General features: G+C 43.7%; 1 protein-coding gene across 6 annotated transcripts in view; it reads right to left on the reverse strand.

Annotated features, from left to right (window-relative positions):
• Positions 1-15,406, reverse strand: part of TJP1 (tight junction protein 1) — a 707,329-nt gene that overhangs the window by 99,099 nt on the left and 592,824 nt on the right. For all 6 annotated transcript variants that reach the window (XM_086958396.1, XM_086958395.1, XM_086958394.1 and 3 more), the window contains one exon: positions 13,222-13,388. In XM_086958396.1, coding sequence (XP_086814522.1) covers positions 13,222-13,388 — 167 coding nt within the window. The remainder of the gene's footprint in view (positions 1-13,221; positions 13,389-15,406) is intronic.

The following is a 15,406-nucleotide window of genomic DNA, read 5'->3' on the forward strand; positions in this document are numbered from 1 at the left end:
GGTGGATCCCAGAGCGCAGTAGGAGGAAGAAAACTTGTAGAGGCTTTGAGGAAAAATATGACTTTTTATGTGTTAATTCAGGTCTGCAGTAGCTCCACACCAGGCGACTCTGGGTTCACTTTTTATTCAGCAATCCCCCCCGCAGCCCATAAATTCCTTTCTCATATTGATATGTTTCTTGTTAGTCACTTGATTTCCTCATTCAGTAATATCCGAAAAAATTGCAAGAATAATCTCGGACAATAACTCATTTCATCTGTTCATCAGCTCAGATTGCTGCAGTCAGTCTTCTACTCCACACAGGTGGACTTTAGAGCGAAAGCTGACGTTGGATAGGGAGTACATTCAGGTAATGAATGAGAAATTAAGCAATTGTCAAGTGGTGAATCTGGATTCGGATTCTACGATATATGTTTGGGATGCACTTAAAGCTTTCTGTACAGGCCAAACACTATGTTTCCCCATTTATCAACAGAAGCGGTGGAATGCTGTGGACTCTTGCTTATGGCATTGCCTCGGTCAGATTCAGGAAAACGTAGCATAGAGTATACCAGATTAGGACAGTTGAGGTCTTGGAGCGACTGACAATCTTGCAAGCAATTTTAAAGAAAAACATCTGCAATAAGGCCAATAAAAAGATCCAGGTTTAGCAAATCCTATCTTTTGAAAACAGTGAGGAGACGGGGTGGTTTTTAGCTCTCTGAGTCAAAGACAGAACCAGTAGTAGTCCTAGACAGAAGATTATCGATGATAAGGGGGACCAAATTACTGCTCAGGCAAAGATTAGAGTGGAGTTCCAAAAATTCTAGCAAATCCTTTATAGAGGCCTGCTGAGCGTCTTCTCCTGAATCGATTGTTCACTATATCAATAGACTTCATCGTCGGAAACTGTGACCAGCTCCAGGAGACAATTCCTGCTGTAGAAGTAGAGAGGGCTATTGGAGATCTGGCAAGGGACAACGCAGCGGGACCAGATCCAATCCTTCTGGAATTCTAGAAGACCTTCTCTAATACGCTTGTAACGGTCCTTCTTGACAACTTCAACTCTCCTGACTTCCTGGGCAAGGTCCCTTCCTCCTTGGGTGAAGTCAACATAGTAATCTTCCCTAAAAAAGGGACAGATCCTACAAGCTGCAGCACTTTTACAAGCGGCAGCTCTTACTGGCCAATTTCCCTTCATAAGATTTAAAGTTATATACATTGACCAATAGCGTGTCAGCAGTTTTTTCCAACCTGGTGGATACGAGCCAAATGGTTTTATCCCAGGTAGGGATACGGCCTCATATGTCAACAGAGCGATAACAGCATGAGGAGATACTCGCCGGGATGATGTTGCTGGACACCGAACATGCGTTCAACCGGGTCTCCTGGCAGTTCCTCTGGGTATTCATGAGGATCTCAGGTTTTGGATCAGGGTTTATATCACAGGGCCAATGTTTTTATAGAAGACTAAGTGCTAGGGTTTCATGTGGTGGTGCTCTATCTAGCCCTTACTGCATTGCTAAAGGCCCCCAGCATGGTTGCCTTCTCTCTCTCCACAACCTTTGCTCTTTATTTCGAGTCCTATACCCAGGCTCTACAACTCTAGGATACTACACATCCATTTACAACTATATTACCTAGGCTGAAAAACTCTTGCTTATGCTGATGACATGGCCATTCTGACTTCCTCTTCAGCTGCTGCCCTGATGGGAGTGGAGAAAACAGCAAAGAGCCTTGACTCAGACTCAGTAAGGCCGAGCCAAATAACTATAGAACCAGGTCACATAGAATAATTTTGTAAATAGGAGGGCAAAACTCTGAATTGGCTCATGTTGTAAAATACACAAACCTAAGGAAATTGTTGTATTTGAAAATCTGTTTTAGTCTCTTGTTTTGTTGACATTGGGACCTTTATGTAGGATGGTTGTTTGAATGAGGATTGTATATTTTGGCCAAATTTGTGGAAAAGGGATGTTGTTTCAGTGTGTCGATTGAGGGTAGTTTAGATTGAAATGTGTATATTTTTTCTGAATATAATCTGTTTCAAGTGTTTTCTTTGTATTTCCATGCACAAAAAAATCAAGTTTTTTGCAAAAATAATGAAGGCAAAAAAAGTTTAATAAACCATTGGATGGTGCAATTTAAAAAGCAGATTATGTTTTACTCATAAAGTCGTTTGAAAAAGATTTCCAGGAGTTGAGCTCGGTATTGGCCTTTGTGTTGTTCTATACTGATGGGAGTGGAAGCACTACCAGTAGAATTTGGCAGGGTTTCAGGGTATAGGTTTAACACTAATAAAACATATGTCATAAGAAATTCACCAGTTCTGGCCCGGGGTAATAGTAGTTGCACAATGCAAGTTACAGAAAGTCTTCAATTGTTATGACTTCGTTTATGTGCAAAAAGGCAATATATTGTGCTGTTACTAGTGGTATAGTCCGGTTAAGTAATAGCAACATTCTGAAAAATGAAATGGAAGAGGAAAATAATACAATTAATTGCTGTAATAGCAATATTATGTGTACAGAGGAGTGCTGACAACTTGTGGGCCCGGTGCCATTGCACTTGTTGCACTATCATTCAAATCCTGCCCCAAGTGCCTGCTAGGTAGTAACTGCATTTGTGAGTTCCTTTTAAGTAGTAAAAAATAGCAATATTTGATGTTTAGAGGTATTCATAGAGCTTTGGGCCCGTGTCCCTGAACCTGCTGCACCACTGAAATCATGCCCCTAGTGTCTGCAATGTAACTGTACTTGTGACTGCTTATTTAGTAGTTAAATATAGCAATATTTGTTGTTTAGAGGAGTTCTGACAACTTTAGACACTCTTGCCACTGCACCTGCAGCACCATTGACATCATGGCCTTGGTGCCTGCTAGACAACTACACTTGTGACTGCCTGTGTAGTAGTAAAATTAAGCAATATTCTGCGTTTAGTGGGGTGCCTTGAGCTTTTGGCCCCAGTGCCAATGCACCTGCTGCACCATTCAATCAAGTCCCTTTTAAATGCAAGGTAACTGCAATTGTGACAGCCTGTTTAGAAGTAAAATAGAGAAATATTAAGTGTTTAGAGAAGTTCTGACAACTTTTTGGCCCGGTGCCACTGCACCTGCTACACCATCCAAATCATGACCCTAATGCATGAAAGATAACTGCACTTGTAGTTACCTGGTTAGTTGTAAAATATAACCTTCTGTGTTTAGTGGGGTGCCTGTAGCTTTTGAGCCTGGTGCCACTGTATCTGCTGCGCTATTAAAATCATGACCCTTGTACTCGCTCTATAACTGCACTAGTGACACGATATTTGGTGTTGGAGGAGTTATGACAACTTTTGGCCCCACTGCCACTGCACCTGCTGCACCATTTAAATCCAGCCCCTTTCAATTGCAAGATACCTGCAATTTTGACTGCCTGTATGGTACCAAAATATAGCAATATTAGGTGTTTAGAGAAGGTTTTGACAACTTTTGGGCCTGGTGCCATTGCACCTGCTGTACCATTCCAATCATGACCCTGTTGTCTGCAAGATAACTGCACTTGTGACTGCCTGTTTAGTTTGAAATTTTTGCAATAATCTGGGTTTTGTAGGGTTCCTAGAGCTCTCAGACCGAGTGCCACTGCACCTGCTGCACAATGCAAATCAAGTCCCTTCTAACTGTAATTGTGACTGCCTGTTTTGTAGTAGAATATAGCATAGCTCTTGTATATTAACTTTATTTTTTATGTGCACTGTTTATTACAACATTTAAAATGTGATCATAATAACTAAAAAGATTACGTTAAAAAAATCAATATGATACAATGCCTACAAACTAATGTACTGCGGCATGAATAGGAAATGCCACAAAACTTCGAAGGCTAAAGCATCTGCTTTACACAACTAAGTAATAAAAACCAAGCATTCCAGCATACTGATAGAAGCTGTCTGTCTTTCCTGTGGGAAGAGATGTTATCTTGACAGTGAATAGGCCATAAATAGTGCAAACAGTTTTAGTAGCCGTATTGTAAATGATTGCAGCCATTGGTAGTTAAACAAAAAAAGTTCCAAACAAAAAGGGAATGAACACAGTAATTCGGTGATGGGAACTGATAAGAGCACCCTTTAAAGATATATTAACTCCTTCTATGCTCAGGATGGCTCCTGGCCATCAGGAGTCACAGTAGATGTGTGCTCATGACGGCCGGGAGCAGTCCGAATTTTTGCTGCTCTGCCCACGCGCGATTAATTTCCCGCCTGTGCAGGAGACTTAATCAGTGGGCGGAGTTCGGACGGCTCCCGGCCGTAATGAGCTCACGCCTACTGTGACTCATGACGGCCGGGAGCCGTTCAGAGTACCCGAGCGCCATGCCCTGCCCCACCACCCCTCGCACCGCGGCGGAATTTGCTGCACAGCAAAGGGGTTCAATACAAGAGATTTCGCAGGCGAATCCTGAAAAGGGGTCGCAAATCGGGCACAACATCCAATGCATTCTACATAGAATTTTGAATTCTGCGTTGCGCAAAAACCGTCCGTTGGATTTCCACAACATTTTGTAGGATTACAGATTTTGGTGCGCGGATGATTCTGTGGGGGTACTGCCGGTAAGTAGTGTACGTATTTTACACGTTTCAAGTGTTTTTAACTCAGTTATATCTGTGGCTGCAGTACTACCGAGATATATAGCGATGGGAGCTGGGTACCTGTTGTGGATCCCCCCCTTCTCCCTCTTTGACTGGTATGTGATGTAACATTGAGGTGTACTTGGTTCCTTCTAACCAGGTCCCCAGTACCAGTGTTCTCTCCTTGAAACTGTACAACTGCTTCCCCAAATGGCAAAATCTTTAGCACCCTCTGTAAGTCCCTCATCAATGGAACCCCTGGCACCTAGGGCCTTAGGTACTAAAGAAGGTAACTAAGGTCAGCATCAAGAATTGTGCGACCCTAAGGGACCCTTAACAATCACATGCCAGGCTGCCATTGCAGTCTGTGTGTCTAGTGCAGACAAAAATGAAAACACGACATGTCACACATCCCTGTGTGCAGCATCCCATAACACTACACGTGATATTTTTAAGTCACCCCTACAGCAGGTCTGACAGCCCTATATGCAAGGTGCTGAATATTACATGTGATGGCATACCTGCATGAGCAGACATGCCCCTCTGCTGGTCAATCCTATTGATGCTAGTCCAAATGGATTGGGAAACCATATTAAAACATGTAATGGTCACTGGTGAAAACGAGTTAGCCAGCTACATGATAGTTTCACTGAAAATAGGCATATTTGGTATCAAACATCTCATATTGATGAACCCACACTGATTCCAGTGATTGATTTCCCAATACATGCACCCAAAGGGCACCTTAGAGGTGGCCCCTGAAAACCTAACAGCCTCTGGAGTGCTCCCTGACTGGTTACTGCCAGCCTGCCAAACAAGACACTGTTCTGACCTCCTAGGGTGAAAGCCCCTGCTATCAGGAGCCCCAGAACAAAAGCCTGTTCAAGCTTCAAAGAGCTGCTACCTTAGGAATGTGAGTCTGGCTCCCCTCACAGGAGAGGAAGCCGCCCCCTTCATCCAGTACTCCCTTGACACCTAGGCAGGCGGGATAATTAGATAGTCAGTTAGGCGTGCCACCTCTAAGCTAGTAAACTCCCTAAGATGGGCTACACTTAAGTGGAGACAATTTTTCAGAAGTAAGCATCTTTGTGACTGTATACTTAGGAATTCTGGGAGAGGGTAACGCCCACTTCCCAAAGGAAGTGGTCATATAGGGAGTGTAGTGACCCCAAGTGTCAGTAGCCCATTGGCTACTACCCTACACTCCCCTAAAACTCCTAAATTCAATTTTAGCGGGGAGCCCCGTCACCAGAGAAGCAGATCCTGACAAACTAGGAAGAGAGAATCCACCGAAGAGCTGCAAAGGCGGATAGGAGAAAAGAAGCAACTGGCCTCGTACCAACCCTGGCAGCCTGTCTGCATCCCTCGTCGAAAACTGTGCCATAGAAAACTTGCCCTGTACTTGTTGACTCCAGAAACCTTGAAGGGCTGCCGGCCTTTGATAAAGACCCAAGACCTAACATGAACAGAGGACCTGTCCCCCTGCAACCTGCAGGAACTTTGAAGCAAAGACTCTGAGGCCCCAGGAACCGCCAAAACACGACACATGAAGCCACCACTCCACCTGTTACCTCCTGCCCATGTTAAAGTGGGCTACCGGTGTCCACAAGGTCGCCCAGCCCTCTGGAGCTCGTATCCATTATGGTTTCACTCCTCGTGGACTCCACGATGTAGCCTGAAGTCTCTGGACACAGGCCCCCTGGACTGCGACTGCTCCTGGTAAGAAAACCTGATGCCTAAAATCAGCTCTTCATCCATCGTTCCCGGGCCAAGGAAAAGAGAGACCCAAGTGTCCCTACGTCACCGAGCATCACAAGCCTGAACCCCCTCCTATTGGTAAACCCCGACTTTCTTTCCAGCCAGAGCTTGCAGCCTCTTTCTGTAGAGACCGATCTCCATAGAAACCTTCTGGGCTCCCGATGCTGTTGTACACCCTGCACCCGTTCGCCCCCGTGCAGCTGGTGGTGTTCCCACCACTTACCGTCCCTTCTGGAGATTGGGCTTGTATGTTTGCAGAACTTGCTCTTCCTTCCATAGTAGAACATTGCAGAATCCAGAAATTGCACTGTGTCCACTTTTTGAAGTGAAAATAATTTATATTTAAAAACGTCCTTAACTGAACGATTTTTCTCTGGTGACTAAACAAATATAAAGATACTTGCTATTTTTATAAATTGGTGTGGATCTCCTTCTTGAGTCGTGTGTGTCATTTATTGATCATTGTGTTCATTTGCAAATGTCTTGCACGTCTCCGTGTTAAGCCCAAGCCTGCTCAACCACACTACCCCCTAATAGAGCACCTAGGGATTCAATAGCAAGCCCCTGTCCACTCATAACGGAACATCTGGACTCTTTACATGGTATATCAGGTTCCTGATACATCACATGAAGAACCAGCTTCCTACACTTACCTATATCGGAACGTGTAACGCAGAACACAGGCGAAGTGCACCTAAAAACAACGTGCCTGCCTTTAACTATTGTGAAGGCAAACATTACCAATCAGCTAATGCCTTGTCATCACTATGTACCATGGTAGTTTAAATACTTCTAAAATAGTTACACTACTTAACGCCACTACCCAAAATAATCATCTGCGCACCATAAGTACTCCTGAAAAAGTTTATTAAAATTTGAATTACATTTTTTGAGCTATGCAAACTACAAAAGTGTATGTAAAATAGATTAGATTAAAACAAGTTTCGGCACCCCACTTTTTACTTTGCACCCCCTTGACCAAACCCTGCAAAACGTTTACTCCTCCACAATGAAATTGGTACAACACATTTGCACCAAACCTAATATTTAACTATATGTAAGACCCCAAGCCAGAATATTGTGAAATGCCGTACAAAGCTACAAAATTGTGATAAAAGCTACATGGCTGATTTTTACCTTAGGTAAACACAGCCATCACTTAATCGCATAAAACACTTCTCAGCACCATGTACTGTGCTATACCGTGAACTTACCACGGTATACCATAGCATAATATATAACTACGTTTATACAACTTCTAAGTTTAACATTACTTTCACTATTTACATAAACAAACCAGAAACTTAACATTTACAAATCATAATGTATATTTAGGACATATAACAAAGATATCTTTTCACACACTTTAATGCTTTCTTTAATTTTACACTCTACTTTACACCACTCCACTGCATGCTACTTAGAGTAAGCCACTCCAGTTTAAAACACTCCAGTATTTGCTGCTTCATCGTACGCTAATCCACTCCACAATGTTACTTAACTCTACCCAACTCCACTCTTGTCTACACCACTATAGTTTACTTTATTATACTGCTAACTACTGTGTTCTATTACACTTTCAGGTATGCCTGGATGCCCCTAAACTGTACTGCCCGCAACTATATGCTATTCCACTGTACGCAACTTCACTTTATGCTTTTCCAGTATATGATATTCGATTATTCCCCATTTGATGGTACACTACTGGACTGTACAGTATTCCAGAATACGCTACACCACTCTACGGCACATCATTGGACTGAAATGCAGTATACACTATTGGAATGTGCCACAATCCACTGGATGCTATGTAACTTTCCAATACTACGTTCTGCACCATTCTACTAAGCAACACTTCACTGTACGTCACTAGATTCTATGCTTCTATTGAACTGTACAACACTACTGTACGCTACTCCATAATATGCCACCCTAATGTGCATTTGAACACTTAACACCACTTAACACAAGGTGATTACACTGAACACTACTTAATTCTACTCTACTACACTGTATGGTACTACACTTTATGCTACTCCACTACACGCTATTGCACTGTACCCTATTACACGGTACCTCACAGTAGTGTACGCTATTCCGCTCTGCACCACTGTTCTGTACAGCACTCACATATACGACACTCCATTTTACAACACCAAAATCCACAACGCCTGACTCCCACTATACACCACTCCACTGTACCCCATCTCAGTGTACGCTATTGCAGTTTACGCCACTCCACTGTACCACACTTCACTTTACACTATTTCTGTATACAATATTCCAATATTTGCCCCTATGCTGCACAACACTAAAGTGAATACACTCTACAAAATTTACAGAACGTAACTCCTTTTACCACACTCCTCTTCATGCTATCCCACCGTAAACCACTGCACTGTACGCCACTCCACTCTATGCGACTCCAATATACGCTACTCTACTGTATTCGAGTTCACTCTACAACACTCAATTGTATGCGACTCCACTCTACGCCACTCTGCTGCAAGCCATTCCAGTGTACGCCACCCCAGTATACCTCATTCCACTTTACTCCACTCAATATACCACAGTTACTGTACCACTGTACACTCTACAACACTATCCTCCACTATATTGCAACACACTCCACTTAACACTGCACTAGACGAAACTGGACGAATATTACAACTCTGTTATCCAACATTATAAAAATCATTGTAATTCACAAAAAAAACAATGTTTAAAGATAAATTATAGTTAGAAAAACGTTATTTATGTTTGGTACAGTAACCACACTTAAACTACACTAACATTAGAAATTCTAAAGTTAACAATGTCTTTTAAAGTTATGATTTACTCACCACTTACGCACTTATTTATTTCCTATTTGTGCCAAACCCGACTTAAACTACACAAACATAAAAGATTCAAAAGTTATACTTGTGTGTTGAATTTATAATTTATGCACCACTATCAAATTACCATGTACACGTATTGGTCACATTTATACTTACACGCCACCTTTAAACTAATATCATTCGCACCCTTCCGTACACAGTCTTGTCACCTCACTCGCCACACTACATTAACTAACCCAACCGCAGGCCGCACCAGTCACTGTGCCAGCCACTATGCCAGTTTGGGCACAGTGGACTGTCCTGGATGTGTTTACATGGCATCCAATGTACGAGGTATTGTGGGGACTCAAAGGTGTGTACCCCTTTCCTTTTACACTAAAAAGGCACAATTTCTTGTTTACACTGCAAACGCAGGCTACACCCTCTGAATAGTTTGATACCTAACTTCGAAATAAAGTAGATTTAAGACCGCCCTGATTAATATACGCTCTACATATACACACTCCAGACATCCATAACTTGTTAGAAGTCACTAGGCTGTTCGTCCTATTCCTGACGGAAAAAAGGATGAGTGAGGAATTATGCCCTGACTTGCCTGCAATTAACAATCCCCATTAAATATTCATGTATTCAGGCAGACAGGGTGGGGGCGAGGGTGGGGGATGGGAAGGGAGCCATTTTATATAGGACGGTTTTTAAGTGCTATAAGTTTCTATTGGATGATCTGAAGGGGGCAGTAGCTCTCTGCACTAAACACTCTTTCTCCAGCATTTTAGTCTATCTCCCTGCAGGATACGCAGGAGACTTTATAGAATCTCTATAACAGGCAAAAGCCTCTAAATGCATTAGTTCTGTTAACTTTACCATACTAGGAGAGTTTAACATACACCTGGAGAAGGTTGATGAGCCACTGTCCATTCGCTTTCTAGAAACCTTAGCATCACTTAACCTTATCCGAGCAGATCAGGGTCCAAAACATAGGGAAGGTCATACCATAGATGGCTTCATGTCTAAGATATCAGTACAGTGGGAGAGCCCATATTAGTTGGTATGGTCAGATCATTATTGGGAGACTGTAAAGGCACCTTTCAAACAGGCACTAAACTCATATCACAAAAACAAAGCAATCTTGAAGCACCTTCTATTTCCAATGTATTGAAGAGGACAACAATAATGGAAAGGAGATCTTTAAGATTGTAACTAGTTTCATGGGCCTAAGGGCTACGGCCCAACCTCCTGAGACCATTGAAGTCCTCTGCACAAGACTTAGTGACTTCTTTTGACAATAAGGCCAACCGGTTGACTCTCAACAATCTGGATCCTGTTACAGGGCCTAGAGACATACCAGGGCAAACAGTAAAAATTTAACTGACACTTTCTCTACTACCCACAAGACCCAATTTGCAAATTGTAACTCTAGGTTCCCTGGTGATCCATTTAACCCGCATGTTCTGAAGTTTATACCGACAATATTGTCCCTCTTACCATTAGCTATTCTAAACCTCTCTTCAATCTGGTGATATACCGGACTCATGGAAAAGAGCAAATGTAATACCCCTGCTTAAGAAAACCAATGACAACCTGGAAGTTTTAGCGAAATTTAGACTAGTTTCCCTACTACCAGCAGCCACTAAGATTCTGTAAAAGACGGTGAACCACCAGCTCACAGCTATTTTAACTGAAAGCAAGCTGCTGCACCCTTTCCAATCTGGGTTCAGGGCACGAGACAGCTCTACTGGAGGATCTCCAAATCCATTACATCAGGCCTGGATTCGGAACTCAATGTTACTATAAGACCTGTCAGCAGCATTCAGCGCGGTGGATCATACATCCTGCTAAAGAGGTTGGAGTACTTGGGGGTTACTGGATCAGCCTTAAGCTGGCCGGCCTCCTTTTTAGGAAATCGAGAGCAGGTAGTTCGGATGATGCCCTTTTACTCCAAAGCAAAAAATTTGAAATGGAGGAAGGCTTTCCTCTGGGCTCTTCCCAGAGCCCTACTCTTTTTAATGTATATATGACCCCATTAATGTTCTTGGTCGAGTCCTTCGGCATTAGGGTTATATTGTACATGGACGATGAATGAATGAATTAAGTTCTATTTATATAGCGCATGACTACCCTGAGGCCTCCCAGTGCTGATTAATAGAAGGGGCAGAAAAACAGAAGCCACAGTGCTATGGAGGCGTCCCGAAAAGATGGGTTTTCAAGAGCTTCCGGAAGGCCAGAAGATGGAGTTCTCTCTAAGAGCAAGGGGGAGAGAGTTCCAGATCTTAGCGCCATTAAACGAGAAGGAGCGTCTGCCCCATCTCGCTCTTCGTATTTTCTTGGGGGTGGCCAGACATACACAACTGTAGCGCAGGGATCTGTGAGGAAGATGGGAGGTGACCAGAGTGCATAATAGCCTGACCAGTCTTCCAAGATGGCTTTATGAGCCAGGCACATAGCCTTAAACTGTATCCTGGCTGGAATGGGGAGCCAATGAAGATTCCTCCAGACTTGTCTTGCAGACTGCCTTCGTGGAGTCTGAAAATGCAGCCGAGGTGCACAATTCTGTGTTACTTGCAGTTTATGGATGGTAGATTGAGGGGCTCCAAGATATAAGGCATTCCCATAGTCCAGGCGAGAGATTTTAAGGGCCTGTACCATAATTCTTCTCGCCTGGAATGGAAGGTGGGGAATAATTTCCGCAACATTCTCATCAGTCCATAGCAATTGGCTGAGAGCTTGATAGCCTGGTGGGTGAAATCAAGAGAGCCGTCAAGCCACATGCCATGGCTCTTTATCTGTGTCTTTGGGGGTGGAGCGGGGCCCAAGCAAGCCGGCCACGATACTTCGCTTCAGCTCACGTATGAAGCGGACTCAGCAAAGGCCAAACAAATGTTTGCACTCTGCATGAAGGTGCTACTGACTGGCTCAGGGCAAACAAGCTGCATGCAACCCAGGCAAACCAGAGATCGTACTGTTTGCGTTTGGACCCATTCCCAGGGTGGACAGGAGCCTGGCCCAGTGTTAACCCCCCTCCATATCCCCGAATGGAGGTGGCAAGAAATTTGGGCGTTTCTGTCTGTTAGTGGTTCAGAACATAGCGGTAAGCCTACTCTATCAGTTACCTAAACACTCCTCCGTCTCCCATTTTCAAGAGAAACTACACTGGCTACCAGTTTGCAAGCGCAAAATTTTGAAAACGCTTATACTGACTCACCAAGCCCTTCACAAAATAGGACCTACCTAATTGAAGGAGAGCAAAAGAAGTACAGAGCCGGGAAGTCCTTGTCCTCTAGCAATGCTGGCCTTTTATTAGTCCCCCGCTTTAAAAAACAACAGAGAGGGGACTCCTCCTTTATGGTCTTGGTTGCTATGATGTGAAACCAGATGCCTGCCCATTTGAAATCATCTACAGACAAAGTAACCTTTAAAAACCCCTGAAAATCTACCTTTAGCGAATGTATTATTCTTATCTGGCAGGTCTCCTATCCACATGTTCTTCTATGTCAAGTGCCAGGACACTCACCCGAGGAGCTGTGCGCTATACAACATTTATTTATTCCATGATGATATTTTGATTTTCAACAAGGTGGGCAGAGACATAACTAGCATATTTCTCTTTTTTGTCCAAGGGAGGAGTCACCTATCTCATGACTACAAAGACTTCTTCCAAGAAGACAACAACCTGCAATCATCCGAGCCCAACACCAGGTGGCGATCTAATGCATAGTGTACAATCTGCAGCTCATATGCCTCGAACAATAAATTACATGTAGGCTAGACAAGATAATATATATGAATTTGCAAAACAATACAAGTTACATACATCATATATTCTTTCATAAAGTCCTGAAAAATTAGCACGGAAGATGAAGGTTTTAGCTTGCAATGGATAAAATGGAGTTATGTTTCAAAACTCTACGTTTCTTCAGGAAAGACAATACAATCCTTCACTTCACAAACAATAAGCATTTAACAACTCTACTTGTAAGATAAGAGTTGTTTTTAAATGTCGAACACAATCAAAAGAATATAAACATTTTGAATCAACATTTACCTTCCAGAATGGACTGCTTTTGCTGAGCAGGCAGGGATACGTTGTTATTTACAATGATCTGAGAAGACTGATTATACTGTGATGGGGGAGGAGTAACATGAGAAACCTGTTCATAGCGCTTTTCGGTAACTGGTCTATCCAAAGGTTCAGCGTCGGAAATCGTTCCCCTGTTACAAATGTAAGGAAAGAAAATGATAGCATCAGGAAAATATTGTTTTGCCTAGTAACTAAGGTTGCAATATTTACTATTATATTTTCACCTTTGGTTTGAGAGTAAGGATTTCCATACCATTTTCTGAATATGTGTTTTTCGCATAGCATGAGAAAAGGTGAAATATCGTATGGCAGAGCGGCTATGAAGAGCTTAAGAAAATGAAAAAAGTGACTTAACTTCGGTACCAATCTTTCTGGTGGATAATCTTATCTACCTGGAGATTTGTCACATGTTGGAAATTTCCCGGTGGCAGACTGGAAACTTTCAAAGCTAGTCCAAGCCAGTAGGGGCGATTGACAGCATTTTAGCACTAGGAGTGATTGCTTGGTGATGTTACTGGAGACATAAAGCCCCTACCCTGGTGCACCCATATCAGTTTCACCTCCATATTTCCTGTGCTCTAAGAGGCAAAAAAGAATGAATTTTGCCTATTAAAGTATTGCAACACAGTAGTCTAATTGGACCATTCTTACTAGTCCTTAACAGGAAGAAAGTTGGGGTTGTGAGGAATCTGCAGGTAGACAAAGTAGTCACCAAAAGAAAAATGCTGCTTACCCTATGAGCATCGATTTGTAGCATGTAGTGCTGTAGATTCACATGCTCTGCATACTTCTACTATCTAATGCTGGACTCGGATGTTTGCAGGCTGTTTTTCTACTGAGAATTCTTTCGAGTCACAAGAGCTGTGGCTCTTCTGCTAGTAGGGAATGTGCATGGGCACCAACACCCTGAAAAATGGTATTTTGCACAGCAGGTGAAAACATGTCTTGGATATTAGGCAAGCATAGCAAGGTGCTCTATGCGCATTGTGCAGTGTCAACCAGCGAAAAATGTGAGACTTGAAATCAACACAGGCCTCTGGGGAGGAGGGCAGGCACATGACAACCTAAAGCACTACACACTACGAAAAGATGCTTACAATGCTTATAGGATGAATACAATTTTCTGTTTGTAGCATGTGTGGCTGTAAAAATACACCACTGCACTCAACAGATCGCCGCCGCAGCTGGAGCAAAGTCACTGAAGATCAGCTAAACACCACCCTCACCCAAAGCCCACCCGCCGACCCCACCGAATCAGACACCGCTGCCCGCAACCTCAGGCGATGTATTGACAACTGCACCAACACTTGCCCCGATCAAGACACACTTACAAGAAAGCCAGCTGGTACACCGCGGACCTTCAGGCCTCCAAGCAAACCTGCCGAAAACCAGAGAAGAAATGGCACCGCGAACAGACAACTACGCAGCCCACAAGAACGCCATCTGCAGACACCATCATCTCATTAGATCCGGCAAAAGGGACTGCTTCCAGGACCGCCTCAACAACAACGCGCACAACAGCAAAGAGCTCTTCAACATTTTGAAAGAACTCTCCAACCCCAGCTCCAACACCTACAACATCCCACCATTGCAAGACCTGTGTGACTCCCTTGCCACCTTCTTCCATCGCAAGATTGCAGACATCCACAACAGCTTCAACAACCGGGGCGCCCACACAGCCAACAACACCCAAGACCCCACGGCCACGACCCGCACCAATCCCCTCGCTCACCTGGACCAACATAAACAAAAACGACACCATCAAAATCATGAACTCCATCTACTCTGGCTCTTCATCAGACCCATGCCCACACCACATCTTCAACAAAGCTAGCGCCACCATTGCACCTCATCTCCGCAATGCCATCAACATCTCCTTCGAGACCACAACCTTCCCGGAGAGCTGGAAGCACTTAGAGATCAACGCCTTACTCAAGAAACCCAAGGCAGATCCGAAGAACCTCAAGAACTTCTGGCCCATCTCCCTGCTCCCATTCCCGGCGTAGGTCATCGAGAAGACCGTCAACGGAAAACTGACCCGCTACCTCGAAGAGAACAACATCATGGACCCGTCCCAGTCCGGGATCCGCAGCAACCACAGTACCGAAACTGCCCTCATCGCTGCCACCGATTACATCAGGGCCCTGCT

The sequence above is a fragment of the Lissotriton vulgaris genome, chromosome 2_1, assembly GCF_964263255.1.
Source record: "Lissotriton vulgaris chromosome 2_1, aLisVul1.2, whole genome shotgun sequence".
NCBI classification, from domain to species: Eukaryota; Metazoa; Chordata; class Amphibia; order Caudata; family Salamandridae; genus Lissotriton; species Lissotriton vulgaris.